Source organism: Aythya fuligula, chromosome 1, assembly GCF_009819795.1.
Source record: "Aythya fuligula isolate bAytFul2 chromosome 1, bAytFul2.pri, whole genome shotgun sequence".
In the NCBI taxonomy this organism is placed as follows: domain Eukaryota; kingdom Metazoa; phylum Chordata; class Aves; order Anseriformes; family Anatidae; genus Aythya; species Aythya fuligula.
In genome coordinates this window covers 42,110,247-42,134,407 of record NC_045559.1, presented here as the reverse complement: position 1 = coordinate 42,134,407, position 24,161 = coordinate 42,110,247, and the positions used below count along the sequence as shown (strand labels likewise).

Sequence of the window (24,161 nt, the reverse complement as noted above, 5' to 3'; positions counted from 1 at the left end):
CAATGGTTTTACATATACACATATATTACATGCATACATATATATATTTATGTATGTGTACGTATTGATTTTTTTACCCAAATTGCCTGGGTTGGAAAGTCTCTTTAAAGAGTCCTGACCTTGCATGGTTACTGTAGTAGCCCTTTGGCTTTGATTACAATTACTTGCTTACTCTGCAGGATTGTTGTGGGATTCCTGAGGATTTATTTTTAAGGTCTGTTGTTTTTAAAGGGCATTGGATTACCCAAATCGTGGATGATTCATGTGAAAATATGGTAACTACCTCCTTAAAGATTCTTAATCTCCGGTGCAATAGATGGTATAATTAGCATTTCTGCATTAGCAGTACATACAGATTTTTCTGAAAGCCTAAAAGTTATGTTAAGGGTTTACTTGCATGGGCACTCACATCACACACACACATTTTGTTTGTAATTTTTTATGTTTTATTTAGAGAAAAGCAAATCTAAATTAAATAGGAAACACTATGTATTTTAAGTGAGTTGTAAGGCCACTAGCATGATGAACACGTTATTATGATATAGATGATATAGTATGTATAATGTATATAGTATATATGGTACAGTAATTCATTTCATATCTTTAAAGGTTTTCTTCTAACTGCTTTGGTTTTCATACGTTGTGAGTTTTTTTCTGACATTTAATGCATTTGTACAAAAATTACCGTTTGCTGACTTATTTGTAATTAACTCTTTAGATCATACCTCACTCCAGTACGGGATGAAGAGTCGGAGTCCCAAAGAAAAGCTAGATCCAGGCAAGCAAGACAGTCTAGAAGATCTACACAGGTATGGTTTTATTACAGCTTCTACATTTATGGGAACATATATAACAACTCCCTGAGTACAGTGAAGTTTTAATTTCCCATTAAAACTCCAAGTGATCAGTTGATCTTCCTGGTATAAACAACTTTTTACCAGATGAAGTAAATGCCTCTTAGTTCCTTTATTTCCGTGAAAGCTTGAGGAGCCCTCATTATGTCCTGGAAAGTGCTTTTTCTGATCACCACAGAGTAATTTAACAGAAATTTGAAAGCAGAGATGCTTCCACTGAAGTTTTTGTTTGTGTTATGTGAAAGTGGCTTACTCGAGTAATTGTATTGCTTTTATGTAGATATCGGCTTTCAATTCACCAAGAACTAACAGCTTCTCTGTCAAGATTTTACTTGAGAATTAGGCATGGCATACAATATGTAGACCAACATATAGATATACGATGTGATCTGTGACACTGAAAATACACATTCAGCCTAGTTTCCATGGACACGTAAGAGTACTGGGGAAGAGGTTTTTGATATTTGATATTTTGATATATTTGGAAGTTTTTCCCAGTTTCTGTGAGAGCTACCTCATACTGAATTGCAGCCATTGCAGTCCTTGCATAGCAAAATATGTGATAGTAGCAAAATAGATGATGTCTGAACAGGACTTGAATGCTTTGTGGGCCCTGGAGCAATTACCAGCTACTATCTTCTGTAAAGTGTGTCTACCCTTCTCTCTTTGTCTTCTGACAAACTGAGAATAATCAGCAAAATTGTCCTTAGATAAAACAGAACAAAGAAATACTTCAGCCAGCATCCTTATCTTCATTAAGGTCAGATCTATAACTTCAGCCAGCATCCTTATCTGCATTAAGGTCAGATCTATAACTAAATTATTTACTGACATTACTTTCAAACCTTTGTAATTCTAAACCCCTCAAATGTTTCTGGTTACCTTTCCTATTGAGAGATCACATTGTTTGACATGGGTTTATCATAGTGGAGTTCTTTTCTACTTCTTGGTAGTAAGCCAGATCCTGGAAGATTGTTAAACCACAGAGCAATTCTTTTTGAATCTTTACAGTGGAAAAGCATAACAATCAATTAAATAACTAATGAGCTGGGAATTTGGCTTTGGAATAGGTCACAAAGAATTTTGAGCAGTATCTCCATAAGATAGATAAGCTGAAAATTGCAGTATAGAAAAGTTCTCTTTATATAAGAAGTTGTTTGCATCCTGGCTTAATTTGAAAACTAGCATTTAGCTAGATACAGCAAGGAGATAAGATATTAGTTACAACTTTCTGTAGTGCTCTCAGTGTATTTATTTGATGTGTCGTTTACCTAAAAATCCAGTTCCAGTGGGTGAATTTGTAGGTACCAATATTTCCGATTTTTTTAAGTATTGTATTTTCAGGTTCTTTCAAAAATGTTTATGATGGTTATGATGATATTTGAGGGAGCTAGTGTATTCTTTAATGATTTCTACATGATTTTCTACATGATCTGTATGTACTAGTTCAACTAAAATGGTGTTACTAGAGAACCTGTGGTAGATCACATTAGAGCAAACACTTGCTGCTAATCAGAGAGGAATATTTGGTTCCAGGATTCAAGAGAAAAGTTTATAGGTAGAATATGTAGGTAGAATGCATTTTTTTTAATAGAGAGAATTAATTTTCTTAAGCTGATTTTTATATTTAACAATAAATAATGTGATCATCTACATTAATACAAGCTGAATGATACGTTGTACCATTGTTTGCTGACTGCTATTTTCACAGGGTGTAACACTGACAGATCTTCAAGAAGCAGAAAAAACTATAGGAAGAAATCGTCCCACACGAACCAGAGAACAAGAAAATGAAGAAAAGGAAAAGGAAGAGAAAGAAAAGCAAGACAAAGAAAAACAAGAAGAAAAGAAAGAATCTGAAACTAAAGATGATGATTATAGACAAAGATATTCCCGAACTGTTGAAGAGGTATTTTCATGATGGGTCTCTTTAGGTAGAGAAATTATATGAATCTTAACTCCAACTATAACACTGTAATTTTTGTATTACTGTAAACAATCATTTACATATTTAAATGTTTTAATATCCTGTGGTTTATGTTTGTTTAATCTTTGTAAATTAATTTTGACATTTTTCTGCTGAATAGCCATATCATCGCTATAGACCAACTTCAACTTCAACTTCTTCATCATCCACCTCCTCGCTCTCCACCTCCACTAGCTCTCTTTCAACTTCAAGTCAACTAAACAGACCAAACAGCCTTATAGGTATAACTTCTGCCTATTCTCGGAGTGGAACAAAGGAAAGTGAGAGAGGTAGGACTACTGTCTGTGAAGTTCTGTTTTTATTTTTCTTTTAATTGCCAAAGGGCAATTTGTGTTTGTAAAGACTGTTCAAAATGGGGTGTGATGTGTAAGACCTCTCGTAGATATACATCACTCCAGATCTTGTAACAAATTCCAAAACTTGCATGTAGAGAGGAAAAAAGACTTCGAGGACTTGATGGTGTTTTTCAGTCTTACGGTGTGTGAGTCTGGGTTCATTTCTGCTTTCACACAGCAACTGTAACAGAATATCACGCTTCAGAGTTTAAATGTGCAGATATCGAGGAGGAATTTTACTTGATTAAATAATTGCTAACTAATTGGAGAGGAGGGTTAGTCTTACAGTGAGGGAATGAAACGATGCTTTCATGGTTTCATGAGCATCTGAAAACAGGAGAGAAAGAGATACTTCTGGTGGTAGTGTGGTGTTAGTTCATAATATGTATTATATGTGCATATGTGCAACCACACTAATATCTAACCGGTTTATATAATTTTACACTGAAGATGAGATGCTCGATTCAGGGATCAGAAAGGTGCTTTTCCTTGATGTCACAGATTTTTTGCCTAGAGTTTTATTCAAATATGAATCATCTGCTATAATTCTTTAAAAATACTGTACCTGATCAGTTGCCTGTCAAAGGATGAAGCTGTTGACATACATTGTGATCCCTGTTCTCTCTGAGAGGTGCGGCACTGTTAAGCTGGGAGAAATATATTAATTCAAATTATTGATTAGATATAGGATTACTGATTGAAATTGATAATTTTGTTATATAGAGGCTCAGATTAGATGATCCATTGATCAAATCTCCATGAACTATGCATCAGTATCACCTTGTTCTCTATATTGGTATTTTCTGAACAAGTTGTTAGTACTAAGCTTCAGTGATAAGATTTCTGATTTTGTTCCCCTCCGTCCTAACACGAACTGAAATTTGTAATAAAAATTTTCAGTACTACATGCTTACTTTAGGAAACTCTTTCTAGACTGTTCTATGGAAAAAAAAAAAAAAAAAAAGTAAATATTAGCTACAGCAGTTTTTTTTTTCAAATTATGATTTTAGGAGGAGAAATACATTACTGTCTGAAAGCTCAAAGGTAAATCATCAATTACTAGGAAAGGTCGGTGTTCAGCATGAATACTTATATTTCTTTCTTCTTTGTTTAATTCTTGCTTCATGCTGAAAAATTCATTTACCTCTGAAAAGCAGTGATGATACAGTTAAGTTAGTAGGGATGCTGTGATTTGAACTCAACTCTGTGGTTTCTTTCTCATAAAGGAATAGCAAACTGAACAAACTACCTAACAGGTAAATAACTTCTGTTTGGGCAGGTTTGTTTAATTCTCTTTTTTGTGCAAGTTACTTGTGGGACACCAAACACAATTCTGAGGTATTAGGTCAGTTTTGAACTGCAATTGCATTTCTTTTAAAGAAAAAGGAAATCTGTATTACAGAGTTATAGGTCTTTGAGGTCTGATTTTATTATTCCTTAGATGGGAAAATGAAGAAGACTAACGAGAAAGGGGACACTAAGGAGGACTTAACAAACGTTTAAAACATATATTTTTAATAAGGAATTTTTGATGTAAGCAAAAAAATCTTGTTTGAAGGATGATAAGGAACTATCTTATCCTTTGTACTTTTATATAACTACTGACACAAATGTTAATGAATTATTATGTGAAAGTTTTGAAAATCGAATTTTATGTGCAATTTATGGTGTGTTACTGTTACACTGAAGCATTTTGTTTACGTAACTGTTTAGGTGGAATTAGTATTTTGCGATTGTTGTTCAACAATTGGAATGGTATTTATTTTAGAGCTATGTTCTGATGAATGCATATTACAGCAAACCCTGTGGTGAGGTTTGTAGCGAATTTATTTCAGGTAAAAATATTAATTTTAAGCATTTTAGAGACTGAGAAAATTTCAGTAGATTTTCAGAAAATCAGATTGTCTCAAATGAACAAGAAAGTTGTCATTAACAGAAGGGGGCAAAAAAGAGGAAGAAAAGGAAGAAGATAAGTCACAACCTAAATCTATACGGGAAAGGCGGCGACCAAGAGAAAAACGACGATCTACAGGAGTTTCTTTTTGGACTCAAGATGTAAGTAAAAGACAAACTACCATCAATCAGCTACTGCTGATTTATAGCCATAGTTTGTAGCAATATGGAATGCTTATAGTGCATTCTTAACCTGGAGAACCATTTAGAATAATAGAGTATTTCACTAACTTGTTCTGGAGAAAATGGTACTCGTTCATTCTGTTTCTCCATTGTGAAGCTTTCAGGAGCAAATTCAAAATCAAGTCTAAGTTATGCTGATAATGGTTAAAAAAAATCTAGAATACTGTAATAACCTTAATGTAATAGGAATTAATCATAATCTTAAAAAAAATAAAAATAAAAAAAATTGAACAATTCTTTCCTATTGCATGCATACCAAAGCTGTAAGAATGAGGCTCATTATCTGGCATGTTACAAGTAGCTATGTACTTAAAGCTGAAAGAACTGTTGTCAAATTAGAAGGAATATCGCCAGTGTTTCAGCAGATTACCTTTCCCTTTTCTTTGTCATAGGAACAGCATATAATTTTGTAAAAGATTTTTCTGTGCAAATGCAAAATGCAAAGCTGTGTTTCCTCTGCTGGTACTGAAAGCAAGTGCTTGTTTGAGAATTTTCATTTTACATCCCAGATATGCTCTGTATATTTTGGATAGGTAGAATTCTACTACTCCTAGCTTTTGATATTAAAAATACAGAACACATTAAATTCTCAGAAAGCTTTCAACAGCTTAACTGTTTTCCTTATCCCTCCTCTTTCACCAGAGTGATGAAAATGATCAGGAGCACCAGTCTGATTCAGAAGAAGGAACAAATAAGAAAGAAACTCAGGTAATTCCAAAAAAAATGCTAACTTAATAACATATATCCTAATTGTAAAACTTTCAGTGCAGTTGGATTCAAATAAAGTAGTGTGTATGATGAAGTCCTTATGAGTGCTTTCTTAGTCATAATTTGATTCTGTGTTTCAGTGCCATTTCCTTTGCAGATTTATAGTGAAAATCTTGTCTTCTAGTATACATATGAACTGCAGAATTTTATAACAATTTTAGTATGTTAACAACAGGTAAAACTGTCTTTTTCTCTTCCATTCTGATTATGTAGAGTACGTTTCTGGGTACTAAACCCAGAAGGTCTCGGTGAAATTTCTGACATATAGGTCAGGGACATGTTGCAGCAAGTAACTGAAGTGAGTTTTCAGATTCTACCATGCAAATATCTTTGTTTCATCTGCTCTGCTATTTTCAGTGGAATGATGTCCTCTGACAAATACACAATAGAACCTTTTTAAATTAAAAAGTGGTGTTGATAATGTAATTAACATCTAATGTGAGAAAATGTTAATATGAGAAAGCTTAGAAAGTTAAAGAGCACAATTCACCTTATTTCTGTGTTGAAGAAAAAAGATTTCTGAACATCCTAATTCAGTATGGTTAGTTTTGTTAAAAAGTCAGTGGCAAACAGTATGGCTTTATTTGATGCAAAAAATCCTTATAAAATGATGCATGAGAGTGGGATAAAGTGGGCTTAAAAAGTAAGTAGCAACTTAAGCTATACTATAAAATGGTGTAGCAGAATGTATTTCTTTTGACCTAATGCCTGGAGTAACACACTAGGGAATCAGGGTCATTATTGAGTAATAAAACTCGAGTGATGTAAAAGCTTCCATTACATTTCCTTAACTGGTTTAGATGTTGATTCGTTCTGTTCCCTTTTGTTTTGCTCTATTTTTGATTCCACTGTCATGTTAACATAAATACTTAGTCCTGTTTCCTCTCCTCCCACCAGTAGCTGTTGTCAGATCTCTAATTATTAGATCTGTAGTTATTTCATATTCTATTCTCTAGAAACTTGTTCTGGTAGAATGCAGTCATTGTAATAGAATTAGACTTAGATAAAACTGCAGTGAAATAATGGTAAATCAGGCGCAAAACAGCTTATCAGAGCTTTAAAACATTATGTAGATTTCAAGTAGTTTCCTCTCTTTGATGAACAGCTATTTAGAGTTTTTCAATTATAAACAAAGAACTAAATAACTAACTTTTTACAGTACAGTATTTTGCTGCCTCTAGAAAAAAAGAAGTGGAATAGACTTCAAGCATTCTAATGGCAATCTGTTCCCAATTCTATGACAAAAAAAAAATGTATTTTTTGATTCTACATCAATTCCACTTTTCTTTTTGCAGTCGCTAAATCCACTTACAATTGACACAAATCTTGCATGTTTTATTGTAGAAAATGCGTGATTATTTGGCTATAAATCCTTTTCATTTTTGAGAGAAGGAAAGAGATGGAATAAATTAGAATTATAAATGGAGGCTAACATTTAGAAAATATTTATGCTTTTTAAATTGTACTGAATATTTGATGCACTACTCAGAAAACAGAAGTCTTTGGAAAGACTGAAATTCTCTGTTACTCCCTTATGTGGTGCTGCTGTTGGTTTTTTTACTTGTTGAAGCTACAAGCCAGAAGTAGAAGATGGCAACTATAAACTTTGAAGAGCTTTGGCGGTAACTCAGGAATTTAGAGGAGGTCAAAAACAAGCCTTGCACATGCTACAACGAAAACTAAAGGGCCTTAGACAAAATAATTTCTAGCCTGAAATCTTTAAGGAACTTGACAAATGCTTATGCTTTTCATTTCTGAGGTCTTTGAAAGAACTGTCTTACAAGATTTCAGTTTGTGCTTTCTTGTTCCCTATACAGAACTACCTTTTGACATTTCAGTTGATCATTAAAGGAGAACAAAAAGGAGAACTATTAAAATGAAGTCAGATTTTGCTAGCACTATGACAGTTGGAGGCTGCTGTAATGAAATTTTGTTTAGGCTAAGAGATGAAAAATTCTTTGCAAAACAAATGACATGTTACTTACAGGAAATTGTTGTTCCTCTAAGAAGGATAATCTTACGTTGTAGGAAGGCAGTTCAAATATAAGCAAGTCTGCAGATCATTTTGGCAGCTGAGGGATTTTATATAACAAACTGTTCCAGTGAAGCCTCTTTTTCAGTTACATTTTTGCTTTTATAGTCCAACACTCATCTCATGGATTTCATTCTGAAATTGAGACTGTGAAAAAATAACTTGTTTTTGTAGACAGATACGTTTTACCAGTGTAGCATTCTTGGGAAATGGAGAACGTTACTTGCACCAACTTGTTCTAACTTTTGGTTTCTAGGAACAGTTATGTGTGAACTCTGGGGACAGAAAGAGATAGGAATTAGGAACCATGCTGTTGGTAGCCAGTGTGCCAGAAATAGGTATAGACCTTTTACGTGTGGGTAAATCTGACCTGAATTTAGTGAATAGGGAACAACAGAAAGTAAAGGATTGCTCAGTCTTAACCAATGTAGGCATTTGTTATGTCACTGAAGAAGAACTATTTTTGAAAAGCACAACAAATTTCCAGGAAGGTGAAAAAACAATTTTACCAGAACATAGTTCAGTAATAAATTTCCATAAAGCACAGCTTTGAACGTACATACCAAAGTGATCTGTGGAACAGCTCACATTATTGTCAAACATGCCTGAACAGCTCTCTTTCTTGGCTGGCTGAAGGGGAAGATGTGTTTAGATAACTGATTTAAGTTCTGTTGATGTAGTCTTCAGGAATTAGTATGATCTCTTCCTTTTTGATAATTAGATTTTACTTTGAGTTGAACTTCATCTGTGGATTAAGATTCGCAAGATTTCTTTGCTTTTTGAAGTTATTTGGGCTAGCTATTTGTCCTGAAGCAAAAATAGCTCAAATATGAATATTGAAATCTGATTTATTATTAGTGGAATGCTGACCAGACAGTCAAAAAGACTTAAGGTATAACAGAGTTGCCAAGTCTTGTGATGATGTGGAAAGTGGTGTTTGCTGTGCTTTTTAAAATTTTATTCCCCTAATTGCTGCTTTTTTCTCAGTGAGCCACCTTGCCATTCCTTTCCATTCTAGCCATCTTTTGTTCATGGAAGTATGTCTTCTGTTACTGGAAATGGTGCCCCCGTGGCACAGTAAGAGATTATGAATGGAAAAGAAGCCAGTAACTTCTAGGAGATGAGGAAATTTGGAGTAGAATTCAAGCACACGAAATCAAGGGTATTTGACAGTTAAGCTTTTCGTGGTATGAATATTTGCAGGGGAAAGAATATGGAATATCTGTGGTGAAGGAGAAATAGCTTGTACTTGGGCAGGAGATGAGAATGGGAACATGATCTGTTAGAGAAATGATCTGCTTAGAAGTGGGCAAAAGACAGATACCAATTGACAGTGATACAAATTGTACAACTTCTGTTATCAGTTTGAACTGTTTTCATTAGCATTGAAGCTTGGAGTGCACTTGAACTACACTCAGAAAGATACCTATAGAAGTGTTGGGGCAGCATATAAAAAAACACATTAAAACAGCGAAACTAAAATCTACCCTGAGATGATGTATTTAAAAATAATTACAAATTTAAATAGTCACTACAACAGTGGTTAGTTTATAATTAAATTAACTTAAATTTTATTTAATATGGGATCAGATATGTGACTTCTGAAGGTTGAAAGATAGCAATATTAGAATAATGAATGTCATTAGCTCTGCTGCGGGAATAAACATGAGAAACTGGCATTACTAGCACTGGTTATACATTGTACTCAGACCTTGTTTCTTAGTTTCATGGCTGTGGCAGTTTTATACAAGTACTGATTCACCCAGTGTAGACAATTCGTAAAATTAATATTTTATTTCCATTACTAGAAATTATCCTAACCTCACCAAAATGTGACATATGTCTGGAAGCCCAGTGTACATTTTCAAATACAGTGTGTTTGAGGGGAAGGACCCTCTTATGGTCTGTATAAACTGATAGCTTACGGTTAGTGTCAAGTCAGCTGGTGTAGATGAGGATGCATACACACTTTCATTTTTCCTTACTCCTTGGGTGCTGCTTTATGTAACTTCAGCTGTCACAGTCTGCTCAGTTCTGTGAATGTGTTAAGAGCACCCATCTCATGTAATTTGGATGTGCAGAGATATATAGCAGTGTTGGTCTCATTTGTCTTCAAACCAACTTTACGCAAAATCCATAGACTTAGAGTTCCAATTAAAAGAACAAAAAAGTAAAAAATTAAACTGTGAAAAATTGTGAATGAACTAAGAGAAATCAAAGGGGAAAAAAAAAAAATAAAGATAAAACACCACTCCTCAAAAAAACATATTTTGTGACAAGTGAGGGAAAGAACAGGCATGTGCTTGAGAAACGTGCTCCTCTCCTCATGAGCTCTGGGGGCTGGATGCTGCTTGAAGCCCAGCAGCAGGGCTTCACAGCTTTCAGGAAATGCAGACTGCTGACGTATACTTTCCTGATGGTCACGGAGTCCTGGCCCTGCTGCTCAGTTTCCAGATCTTAGCCGGGAGAATGGGAATGGGCTGGGTCGTTGCTTCCCTGTCTCCAGGACTGTCTTATGTCACTAGCTCCTGTGGTCTTCCTCTGCAGAGCTGGAAAGTTCTGTTTGCAAAATGTTCCATGTGTGACTTAATAACTTGCCTTTCCATTTGGGAAGCTGTACAGCAGCAGGTTAATGGAGATCCATGAGGCTTTCACATTCCCATGACATCATGGGGAGCCCACTAGAAGCAAGGAAAAACAGCTTTTAGAACCCTCTTTGTTAAGGAATAATGCAGGAGTGGTGTCATCACATTAGCTAAAGGGTAAAAGGCTTAGTGTTTTTGTTCGTATGGTGTCCCTTCAAGGTAAAAAGAGAAAACATAAAGTATTTGTGGACAAAGGATCCTCTGTTTTGTTAAGGTGAGAAGGAAGGAGTAAGCAGTGGGAAAAAGGTTTCTGTAGGTCATCAATTATGGAGTGATATTCGGTAATCTCATATGGATCTTAATCTTTAGATATGCAACATATGATTCATACTTAGGTGGAACTTAAAAATGTTGTGGCCAGTAGCTTAAAAACTAACCAGGCGTAGCTATGTGACACCTAACTGCAATGTTTTCTACAAAAATCTCCTAAGTTTTCAGCATTATTCATGCCCTTACAGAAAATAACAATATTTTGATAGGAGTTGTTAGTCTGTTGCACATACTTTTGATAAACCATGTGTAGTAAATCCACTTCAAGGTGTCAAAGGGGAAATTGAGTATGTTATGGAGAATGTGACTATTTTCCTCAATGTAGGATAAAAAAAAAAAAAAAAAACACCTCCACTCCACTACCCCCAAAAAACAAGCACAGGAGAAAGCTCCAGCCACTGCCAGGTGAACATCATTGGAGGATATCCAGGGGAATATACAGGGGAGTTTCTTGAGTGAAATGTCTTCACTCAAGATTAGTATAAAAATCAGAATAAATGATGAATATGTATTGACCACCCAGAGAGGAAAAAGGCTTATGTGAGTGATGTAATGCTTTGAGGATACTCCCTCAGTCTTAAGTCATCACTTTTAATTAAATTTCACTCAACAAGTAAAGTGAATGTACTATCTGCCTGTGGATGCACCTGTAATGAATTAATTAATTAATATAAAAAATGAAATTACATAATTTAGATCTAGTCTAGTAAGTGCTTCCTTATGTAGTTGGTACAGCAGCTAGTTTCCCATTGACGTATGTTGACGCAATGATCTTGTAGCTTATTTTACATTATTATTGTAAGCTGAAGTCATTATTATGTTGACCTTTCAAAAACATTATTGCTACTGTTACAGAAGAAGAAGAGGAATAGGGAATTCAGAGAACAGGGTCCCCCAGCTGGGGGTCAAGTTGCAGAACGCACCAACTGCTGAACTGATTGTTACGTTAAGGACAGTCCAAAATTTTAAAGTGTAATGCTAATATCCTTGTAAACCACATTTTGGCAAACACATTTCTAGCACATGCTTCTCTTCTGTTCCAGACAACAACATTGCAACTTGACAATACTACTGGATAGCATGTGCGCTGTAACATAATTGTTGAGTTATGCTTGTTTACAGATTGTTATATATTTTATTTAAATAAATTACTAATTTGATCTCTTCTTTTTCTCTCTTTTTACCCTTCCCAACCTCAGAGCGATAGCCTTTCAAGGTATGTGTGATTTAAGTAAATGAATTTAAATTTTTTACACTTTTTAGTCACATATTCTCATTTAAATTTGTTTACGTACAAATTCAGCTTTACCTCAGTATTGAGTTGGGTTGAACTTCAAATGGCATTAGTGGCACTTAAAATTTACATTGAAAGTAGTACTGCAATTAAAGTAATCCTTGCCAGAAGCTGGACTCAGTCGTCCCTGTGGGTCCCTTCCTCAGTATTCTATGATACATTTTTAAGAATAGGTCTTCAAAAATAAAGAAGTAAAATATCTAAACCAGCATAAAATCCTTTAAAATGTTTAAATATTTACTTGAATTAAATATTTTAATTTAATTTTTAAAATTTCTCAGCATAAAAGGTAGGTATTTACTTGGCATGGTGGGCAGTTTTAAAACTTTTTCACTCAGAGAATCTTGAAGTATACTGAAGAATATGGAGGGAATGTCAAAGTTTAATTTGCATTAAATTAGTATGCAGCAGCTTACCTAAAATATGTTATTGCAAGTGGTTGTGTTCAGTTGGGTAATGGTGCACTCGCAATGTCTGATACAGTGAGTAGTCTCAGTTTGAGTACAAAAGCAAAGAAAAATAAGAACTTTTCTTTTACAGATACGATACAGGATCACTCAGCGTGTCTTCCGGTGATCGTTATGATTCAGCACAGGGGCGATCTGGGTCACAAAGTTACCTTGAAGATCGAAAACCTTACTGCAGTAGACTAGAAAAAGAAGATAGCACTGATTTTAAGAAGGTATCTGGTCCAGTGATTTTGGTGTGAAAGTAATGTTTGATTAATGTTTTTCATATTTTTTTCATAAATTGGAAATAATCTCACATTATTTCACAAATGCTGCTTAGAGCAACTCAGTTTAATGGAGGAGCAGAGGAACCATTGCAGTGGGGGAATACATACATTACAGAACAGTTTATGGCTTTTGCACTGAAAAAAAGTTCTAAGGAGTTCGAAGTGCAAAAGTTCAAATGCAACGGAGAAAACCTAAGGAGCCAAAATGTGTATTTTTATGACAAATGCTATCAGATTGTTTTTGTAGTTGTTTGTATTATTAAAACTGCTTTATACGTGCATGAAATCCTATATTTGATCTTAGGTAGCTTATAAACATATAGTACAGAAATTTATTTAGATCTTGTTTCAAAATAGAGGAGGAGTTTGTTAAGAAAAAAAAGGTTTACCATAGTGTCTAATCTGTGATATATGGAAGGTAAGTTGTATGCTCCCTGTGCAAAGTTGCTTTTCTCTATAAATGTCTGGTAGCAGTTCTTTATAGTTGCTAATTCTAAATATTTTTAAACTCTGTAACTGATCTTTACTTCTCAGACTATTAATGTATTTCTTCATTTTACATGCAGCTCAGACACAGGTTTTAAAATGTTCAGCTAATGTCACGATTCTTATTAAATGAATATTTTTTCTTAGCTTTATGAACAGATTCTAGCTGAAAACGAAAAGCTGAAAGCACAGTTACATGATACCAACATGGAACTTACAGATCTTAAACTACAGTTGGAGAAGACCACTCAGGTTTGTATAAAACAAAAGGCCCGTACTTTGCTGACAAGTAGATAGCAAATTAGAAGCACCCCAGTATATGGGTTGCTATTTACTAGGCATCAGCTTTGTTTCTTATTCAAAGATGGGAGTGAAGAAGAGTACCTCTCTGTTTCTAAAGAAAAAAGAGCACAGGATTCTGGTCCTCAGCTGTGAACAAAATGTGTGAGACCATCTCCTGCTTATTTAAGTACTGGTGGTTCTTGCCAACATGTATGTGGAACTTCTTTGCAGGGTAGGGATAAACGCTTTCTACACTGTTAAGCCTATTTTCAAACTGTCAGTCTGATTTGATTAATTAATTCATAAACCTGCTGGCAGATTGGCATAACCTGCCAGTTCTTCCTGACTGGTTAGATAGCCTTATCTTAGAACTGAAGAGCAAATAGTGCACTTCACTTACAGGTAACTGCTCTCAGATAACAGTGCTGCATACAGTAATATTATATATGTACACAAAAGTGAAATTCTTCTTAAATTGCTGTAGAAAGAATGTTCCCCTTTCTCAGATCACATTTGCCACAATTTACCTGTGTATGTACTTCACTGTCTTCCATATGCAACCTGTAAATATCAGTACAGTGCATTTAAAAAGATATTTGTTTTGTAAAGCTTTTAGATAGATATACTATATTGCTCCTATTTGCCAAAGGCTACGTAAGATTAAATTACTTAGGGATGGTCACAGAGGAAGTCCGTGATAACTCCAGCTCATTCTTTTTTATTTCAGTGTTACTTCCCCGAACATATTTTAAAGTGCTTTTGAAGACATATTTTGGACAGTATACAGTAGTAGTTGCCCTTAGCTGAAATGCCTTTTGTATTACTTTTCTTCAGTTTTACATTGTTTGAGGACAAGTACCAGTGTCTCTATTAATTCTGTGTTTCAGAGACAAGAAAGATTTGCTGACAGATCACTCTTGGAAATGGAGAAAAGGGTGAGTTTCTGCCAAATACCTATTAAGTAGTCCAATACAGGCTTTGTTTTAGTTTGTTTTGCAACCCCTGGCTTCGATGTATTTTAGTGGGATAGCCTTTCTTACAACTTTCATTTTTTAGAAGATTTGGGGATTTTAGGTGTCAAAGTGGCAATGAATGTGAGATACTGTGAGATGGAATTACTCTTAAGAAATGCCTTCAGGTTGTCTGTTGGTTAGTGATAACCAAGTTCTAAACCTCACTGCCCTCCAGGATTCTGCTGCTTGTTCCATCTCATCCAAAACAATGTTGGCTCTCCAGAGAGTTAAGCAGATTCAGAACGTCTCATCTTTTAATGCATTTCCAACGTTCAGAGACTTTAATTTCCTCAGAGCTTTCCGGAGGCATGTGTGTCGTGTTACCAATTATTATTGGTAATGAAGTAGCTGTTTCTACCCCACAGACATCAGACCTCAAACCTGCTAATGATGTAAAATTAAGCATAGTCTGTCTCTTTCCTTGTACTGTAACTTTTCCAGAGGGAAAATGACACTGTATTGGGGCGGAGTGGAGGCAAATGAATGAGCAGCGTGGGAAAAAGGGCATTAGGGTGAGAGACAGCCCTAAATTGACAGGGAAAGGAGATGTGTAATAAATCCACATGTGAGATAGACTGCAGGAATTATTTCAGAAGTTGTGCCCATGATAATTTTAAGCTGTAGTTTCATGTTAGCTTAAAGCCCATCCCAAGTTTTGCAGAAACTTAAAGAAAACTCAGTTTCTTCTGTTGTGGTCCTGGCTTCTTTTTATGTCCCTGGTTACATGTACCTTTCTCCTCCCCTAACCCTGGAGTGACGCATTGGATACTTCAGTGGGAAGAAAACTAAATGGAATTTGACAGTAATATGTGATATGGTATATATTTATTTATCCCTAGTAAACTTCACATTTATTAGCCTTATATGTTTATTTTCCAGTATTTGTGGTTTAGAAAACACATTTCAGTTCTGCAAACCTATCTGGTAAATAAACAAACCCTTGCTTGATTTTACAAGAGGACATGGAGATGCAGAAATGCTCTCAGGCACTTCCTGAAGTTCTATTATTTTTATCTTAATAATCTCGCCAGATAATTGCAGTGGCCTTTTAGTGCCTATTTCTTCTTGTTTTTGTGACATCCTGCTGTAGGCAGTGATTTCATCAGCAGAAAAGTTTCATTAGCAACTTTAATTGGTTTCTTGCTTGCTATCATGGCCACACAAGTGGACATTTAATTATTTCATAGATTTAGCTGTATGCATTACTATACAGGTTTTATACTGCAGAATATTCTGTAGTGTACATCTTGACGTTATTTCAGTTCTAAATTACTGTGCTACTTTTTCTCCAAAATAGGCCGTTGCATCAATTGGCTATCATTAGGAATTCTTGCACCTTTTTCTTGTAAAGACACTTATTACAATAGCAGAAATGTCTTTCTGAATTGTTACTCATTCTGAAGTTATTAATACCGAAGCTAGCAGGTAAAAAGATAAAATAGTGACGATGCTGCCTGGCTGAAACATGGTTTACACAAATTTTAGGATATGTTCCTTGTATTCTTATTATTTTTAATTTACCTCTTTTCAGACAAGAATTTAAAATGGGAATTTAATTGTGGGTATATTTTCCTTGTTAGAATCTGGAGCTGGTTTCACTTTGAAAGTGACTGAAGTGAGATTCTCAGCTGCTACTTACCAGTAGCTGATCTCTAGAAATAAGCTGACTAAATTCAGTTCAGATGGCGGGTCTTTAAGAATAATTGTAAAAACATCTATCTATGTGTGAAGTAACCACATAAATGTAAAAGGTAAAAACAAACTATAGAGCTTTTCTACATACACTTTTCCAAGTATAAGACTACAGTAAAATGAAATACCAAATTAAAGATGTTCATATAAGTACACAGAGAAAAAGGGAGGACAAAAATAAAAATAAAAATAATTAAAAAAAAAAAAAACTGAAGACATCTTTGAACTATGATATCTTCCAGTTGAAGCATACCTGTTCAGTAAGGAAAATAGGAACATTTATTAAACCTAGAATTTCACTGTGACAAAATTTAGAAAATACGGATTTTTAATTTTATTTGAACTTATCCTTTATTGGTTTCCATGATGTGATTTGATGATGCTTTGTCAACACTTTTAATTTGAGGACTAGAAATAAGTACATAGGCAAAAATACAGTTTTTGTCACTCTGAAAACTATGTTAAAAGCTCTTTGCAGAATTTCATGACGTGGTCATATGCAACTCACACTGCAAGATTTCAGTATGGATCTGAATTGGAGATATGTTTAACCCATTTCTCCTAAATCTGGAATTCATCACCTGGGAATTTGTTTTGGGGAGAGCTTATTTTTTTTATATTACTGAATAAACAAATATCTGGGTTTACTTAATTTTAAAACTCTGGGGTCAGTTTTTCACCTGCGTATATCCATGTACCTCAGTCTCACTGCACCAAGACTGTGGTTTCTGGTTGCTTCAAAACATACAAATGAGCTGTTGTCTTTTATAAAATGAGAAACTGGCTTGTGCTTTTTTTTCATATTGAGAACTACAAATGCTCTTGGTGTACATTAAAGAAATGGTGACGTATATCACAAGATTTTACACTGCATAGGCATTTGAAAGCCTTAATCTTTGAGTCCAGGGACTAACGAGATAATACTGGCAAATTTTCCTACTGAAACTCTGATGTGTTCTTTTGTTGGCATTTCTTTAGCCACTTCCTAGCAGAGTAAAAAGGAAAAACAGGAAACATAGCTTCATCTAGTTAGAACTATATATTTTTGCAACAAATCTTATATCTAGGCCAGTCCATTTAAATGTTTCCTTTGTATTATGTGAAGTATGCAAAGTTGATGAAATAAGGATTTTACTTAACTGTTTTTTATTGCTAATAGTTATTCTTAAACAACCTCAACACGTTAGGTAAGCAAATACATCAAAAGGACGAATGTTTTTTAGTCCTACAAAACCAGTAGGTAACTAATAATGTTCTAAGTCATGTAAGATGGTGTGGGTTTTTTGTTAGTCACTTGCTTACTGCAGTTAACTCACTGGTACTTACTATGCCATTACTATCAGTTCTTATCCTTATAGGAAAATTAGTAACTTGAAGTAGTTAAGTACATTAAGTACTAACAACTGCAGTAATCTGTTACTTTGGTAAACTTTTAAAGTTGTATTCTAAAATGGGAAAATATTGGGGAATAACTGCACTATGATTAAACTAAATTAAATGATTTGTATCTGAAAGGTGACCGGCAAGAGTCAGTATCTACTGGGCGGTATGATCTAACCAAAGTTTTACACACCTCAGTCAATGCTGCTTGCTGTTTGCATAACACCATTGTATGCAGATGCATATGTACACTTTGCAATAATCTGTTGCTTTTGCCTTTCACACTTTGGAAAGATCTGAATGTAGAATAGTGAATAACCGCAGCTGCTTTTACATGAGACACACCGCATTGTCTGACACAGGAAAGCAAGCAAGCAAGCTATAAACCCCTGAAGTCTACTGCATTAGCTGTTGATCTGTCAGATGCGTTGAAAATGAGGTTTAAACAAAACAATATCAACTAGAAATATGGTAGTGTGTCTGCACTGCAGACTGCAGCATAGTATAGAAAACCCTAAGCTAACTTTCAAGGAGCTTGGGTACTCCGATCAGTGATATCAAAACAACCTGAAGTTCTTGACAAAGGCTAATTCCTCCTGCTTCTCAGGTAAAAAGGAAAAAAAAATAAAAAATAAATAAATCCTACCAACTATACTATACTAGAAACGCAGAAAATATTCAGGAAACATTTACTCAGGAAGCAGGTAGTCTTACGTGGCTAGATTTCTTGTTACTCAGCTGAACTCACATAACGTAAGTTTGGGTTGCATCTACACTACGTTGCAGTTTATAGTGTGGACAGATCCCACTGAGCTGAGGCAGATTTTTCAGCTACGTTTGCTTGTCTATGAAAGCTTATGCTTTTGTGCTTGTTTCTTTTAATATTCTTGTTTGTTTCTGATCATTTTCTGCATTTCTTGTATATTAAGCTTTTATGGAAACCCAGCTTATGAAAAATAATTCCAAATGGTGCTTACAAACTAAGTTTTTGTAAAGGAAGGGGTATATTACAAAATAGGACTTGATGTAAATTTTTATATCTCTTCCTCCTAAGTTATTGAAATTCAATATTGAAATATTTTCTATATATCACTGCCATCACAAGTTTCCTGTCTACACTATGCTTCTGGTTGTATGATCTTTGAAACTTGAAGTATTTCACAGTTTTCACAATATTTACAATCATTAATTAAAAAAGAATGTTATTGCTCGGTATTAACAGACATTTTCTGATTTAGGAAAGAAGAGCTCTAGAAAGAAGGATATCTGAAATGGAAGAGGAACTGAAAGTAAGTATTGTTAAACTGTTGTTAACACAGTGTATGATTATGTCATTGGCATTAAACGACACTTAGTCTAGCAATATTACTGCTCTCTATAATTTCATTAGAAAATAAGTAAACTATACCCACATCTCAAAGTCATTTGTTTCATTTAGTTTGTAGTGAAGCTGTTTTCCTGGCATAAGCAGTCATACATGTACGACTTACTTTCTAGGAAGGTGCTGAGGCTTACAGTTCTATAACACATTGGCTGACAAGAAGCATTCAGAGATGTTTGCAGTGAAACATGTTTTGATATAATCAAGACAGAATTGCCATCTATGTTTTTGATACAAAACTCTCATATTTTAATAATTTAAAAACAATGTTATCGTATAATTCCATAGATTAAGCATAGATAATTCCATAGGTAAAGTATTAAATGTTGCTTTGCTCAAAAAACTTTATCTCATTAATTTATGTATTAGGCAGCACATTATCAATATCAAAAGAAAAACTTCCATTTGTATAGAATGAGTAATGATTTTTTAGTTAACAAAAAGCAGCAGATTTTAGATTTCAGATGTTGACAGCTAAGTCCCATTTACCACATACACCGAATAATAAAAGTTGTGGTATGATTTTTCTCATTCCCTGGTTTATCAACATTAAGTTCTTTGATATAATTAAGAAGACAGAGAAATCCTGCAGGTTCACTTTGGATATAATATTGTACAGACCCAGCCAAACTGATAAAATTAAACTGTAACTAGACAACCAGTGGACCATGATGAAATAGAAAACATTTTTGTACCCCATAATTTTAAAGCAGTACCACTGTTTTGACATGTGATAGCTGTCAGTGATTAATAAGTTTCCTTTAAAGCTCATTTTTGAGCTCCCTCTGGTGCTTGAAAACTGCATTAACTTCCAAATCCTTTTCATTAAAATACTTGCAGTAAGGTTTGTTGATACAGTTGAGACTGACCAGCAGCAGTAAACAGAAGGCAACCACAATGTCTGTAGCTCCCTTGGATTCAAGCCAAGGTAGTTTCCTGTAAGGAGGGGAACACAGTGTTCCTTGAGGGGAGAGGTCTTTAGAAGTGAAATATGTAGAAAGCTAATTGTGGCATAGGAAAATAATTATTTCTAAAAGTGGAAGACAGGATATGAGTTTCTGTCACCAACCTGTAAATTTCTGTTAGGAATGGTTGGCCTTTTTCAAAAGCTTACATCTTGCCTTTGTCAAAAGCTTACTTTCAATATGCAATATGTGAAGGTTTTGAATTAAAGATTAATACTCTTCCTGACATTTGCTGCACTCTCATGCACACGTATATGTTAAATGTATCATTATTTACTGACTTTTGAATAGGAGATTTAGTTTGTGCAATTGGGATGTTAAGTAAAGAATTCCAGGAATAACTCTCATTGTTAATGTATTCTGAACTGTTTTGGAAAGCTGTGGCTAATCACTGCTGGTTCTTAGATTGCTTTTCAGGAATGTGCCACTTGCTTGATACTTGTTTTCAAAACAATTTATCTACTTAAAACAAGACTGTCTCTTCTAAGTTTTCTTTCAATTCCGTTCATCTCTAGTTCTTTTCAACATAATATATGTGTTGGTTTGTTGGTTTGTTTGTTTTTTTTTTCCATTTTCACTCCTATTTCTTTGATTCCTGCAGAACCTGCAACAAATAAAGCAGATTCAGTCTTTGAAACACATAAATGAGCGACTGGTGACTGAGAATAGGGCCTTGACCCGTGTGATTGCCAAACTGTCAGGGTCCTGTAGGCAACTGCGTTCTGTGGACTTGTAATTCCTTCCTTCTTTGTGTAGCCAGGCAGGTGTTGACAATAAGTTTGTGCTTGAGCAGAGTTTTACTATTAACACTTGTGTGTTCAAAACTGACTTACTGCTCGGTTATGGAAGTGTGGCTAAAGCATGGTGTCCAGTGTATCGAATAGAGATGTCATGGATATGTTGTTATGGTGTGGTATTGCCAATACTAGCACTGAAGCTTGTCGTTTTTCACTTGAAGCTAAGTTGGCAAGGATTTTGAGAGACCTTTCACATGTTAAAACCCTGGCAACAATTTGAAAGGAGTTGAGTTCACACTAGGATAAACCGAAGTCACTCCTCTGTTTTGATGTTTGAGTAAATGCTCAAATTGATAGATTTGTCTTTGGTTTTCCAATAAATTGAAATTAAGAAGTGACCTTTTCTTACTGCAGTAAAATTAAAATGCATAGAACTGATACAAATCTGGTCAGAACTAAAGAAAGTTTGAGAAACGGTTGCAGTACTGTGCATTTCTGAACAGTTGCATTAACAACTTAGTTTCTTAAATTTGTCTGATGTAGTGTTTAGAGGGGACCAAAGGTGTCGTCTGTTAGAACATATCAGACTTTCAAGTCAGTTGATATTTTCTATACTAACTTGCTGTGAAGTTCTGGACAATCTGTATTTTTATCCAGACTAAGCTTAAAATACCCAATTTTAGCACTAAGTCAAAGGTTACTGAGTTATGTTGCTGTGTATGTAGGTATTCCAGTCGTGGACCAAAATCTTATCATGCAAGGACGACACAAACACAGACACAAAAATACCCTGCCTAGACTGACAGATTGACCAAATCTATTGGCCTTTCTTCTGCCTCTTACATAACAACTACATGGGGTGGAGGACGTTTCAGTGAGCTTTTAAGATCTGTAGATGAAAATAAAATATTTTTTTATTCTGCACAGTGGCTCATGCTAACCTGCTTCCCTTTGCTTACCCCCCTTCTCTCTTAGAAGCAAGGAGATGAGCATACACTTTTTTTCATTCTGCTCAGAGTCAGATCTCAGGTTTTCCCCACTAAGAGGTATGAAATAAATAGCAAGTTTATCCTTTGGCTTTATGTCTTCCTGAAGTTCACCTAACAATAGGATGCAGATAGAAAGGTTGTTCTTGGTCCAGGCCCTGCATTCCTGAGCATTCCCTTGTGTTAACCCTTGCTGAGTGAATCAAGTCCGCTCAATGACCTGGCTGAAAAGAAATCCCTTTATCAGTTTTATGACTTGATCCATCTCACCCCAGCGTGGCTGTGTTGCTCAAGCTAACACACAGAAAGCAGCAGGAGCATATTGCTGCAGGAGAAGGGAGAGCTGTTCCTTTGGGGCAGCTTGTCTTACAGCAGCTTCAGCTAAGCATGGGTTTCCAACACAACCGAGCTTAACCTAGTGACTGCTGTCCACAGCCACACGTCCATACCATCTTCTTTTTTTTCGTACTGGCGTTCCTTTAACTATGTTAAGCCATTTCAGGATGTTAAACTATTTGGCATTCCTTTTTGTAGGGGAATTTTTCAAAGGCAGATCATTGTGGAGCTTGAGGATCTGGGCTAGCAAAAGACAAGCAATGGAAATACAGCAGCGAGGCTTGACATTACAATTGTAGCTTAACCACAGCAGTGTGCCTGATTAATCTGAACAGGTACCTTAACAGCTCGTGAGCTTTCTCTAATATTAATTTACAAAGCTGTTTTATAGGTACAGACTTAAATCCTCCAGCAAACACAGTCATTACTACTGAGTTGGCTCCATAGATCAGGTGATTATTGAAAAATTATTTGATCAGCTACAGTACTGCGAAGTTAGTATCTAGTTATATAATAAAGATAGGCAAAAGTAATATAATAATTAGTATTATAAAGTAGTATTATAATTAAAAAATATAATTATTTTGAGTATTATTATGTATAATACTTATAAGTAATATAATACAATACAGATAGTGCACTTGTAATCTTATTCAAGAATCTCATCAAGGCAAGCTACTCAATTTAGTGAAAAGCAACTCTGAATTACAAAGTATGTAATTGTAATTTTAGTGAATTTCATGAAAAGCTTTTTCTTCTGCCTCTGCACATGAAAGGCGTGTGGTACCACCTCACAAGAAGTCTGAGTACCATAGGAATGCACTGCTCCAAGAAAATTGCATAATGTCTTTGGCTGGGCTTAGTATGTGGATTTATATGTCAGGATTAGTATAGATGGGAAGTATAAGTATTTTATGTTACTTGAACTTATACTTTCTGATAAGTCTCCTATTACTTACAAATCCTTTTGTCTCCTGCCAGACTTCCCCTATTCTTTAGCAGACTCATAACAAAGGAGAAAATATTTTCTTAATATTTATTCTACCTATCAGTTTAATCAGGATTAAAATCTACAGAGATTTGCAGGCATGTAATGGTACTGGATTATGTTAAAGCTCTAAATTTGAACAGTGTTTTTTTTTTGTTAAAATCGTTTACCAGAAAATATATCAATTTCTGTGTCTGCCTGTTTGTATTACTTATTATTGACTGTAGCTCCCTAGTCACTAAGCTGAAAGAGGACTGTGGAATAACTGGAGTTGCTTTGAGATTTCACTGGAAGGCATACAAGGTGACGCTTGTAGAAATACACAATTAACAAGAACAAAGTCAGACTCCTTTGCTTCCTTGTGCATAGCTAGATGAATGCTTTGTGGTTCCACCCAGGATCTTTGGTATGAAGTCTGTAACAGAATGAAAAGTAGGAAAGAAAGGTGTTGGTTGCTTTTACCAAACAAACGGTTATTTCATTGTTTGCATATACACATCAGAACAACCGTAGGCTTATCCTAATATTACAGGTGCATGCACAAATGCATGGCACACCTGCCTGTTACCTGCATATGACCAATAGCATACGTATCTCAACCCACAGTATGGTGGTTAGATGGAGTCTCCAGTTTTTGCCCTCCTTTTCCTAATAGACCCTCTCCACTGTCAAGATAAGACACTGACCTGAGATCACAAAATCAAGGCGTCAGAATGAAGAATGTGCAAATCATTCGATCCCTCTATATATTAGAATTGCCTTGGATAATAGAACAGCTTTTTGCTTTTTTCCTCCTGAAGGCACTATTTCACTGAGTCGATAGCAGCATTAATTTAACTGTCCAAACTCATAGAACAC

The 24,161-nt window shown here is 35.1% G+C and overlaps 1 protein-coding gene across 2 annotated transcripts in view; it reads left to right on the top strand.

Annotated features, from left to right (window-relative positions):
• The window catches only part of PPP1R12A (protein phosphatase 1 regulatory subunit 12A), a 123,778-nt gene that overhangs the window by 95,470 nt on the left and 4,147 nt on the right, over positions 1–24,161 (top strand). For both annotated transcript variants that reach the window (XM_032201119.1, XM_032201110.1), the window contains 10 exons: positions 719–809; positions 2,566–2,763; positions 2,942–3,110; positions 5,113–5,231; positions 5,955–6,020; positions 12,227–12,243; positions 12,862–13,003; positions 13,691–13,795; positions 14,713–14,760; positions 19,149–19,199. In XM_032201119.1, coding sequence (XP_032057010.1) covers positions 719–809; positions 2,566–2,763; positions 2,942–3,110; positions 5,113–5,231; positions 5,955–6,020; positions 12,227–12,243; positions 12,862–13,003; positions 13,691–13,795; positions 14,713–14,760; positions 19,149–19,199 — 1,006 coding nt within the window. The remainder of the gene's footprint in view (positions 1–718; positions 810–2,565; positions 2,764–2,941; positions 3,111–5,112; positions 5,232–5,954; positions 6,021–12,226; positions 12,244–12,861; positions 13,004–13,690; positions 13,796–14,712; positions 14,761–19,148; positions 19,200–24,161) is intronic.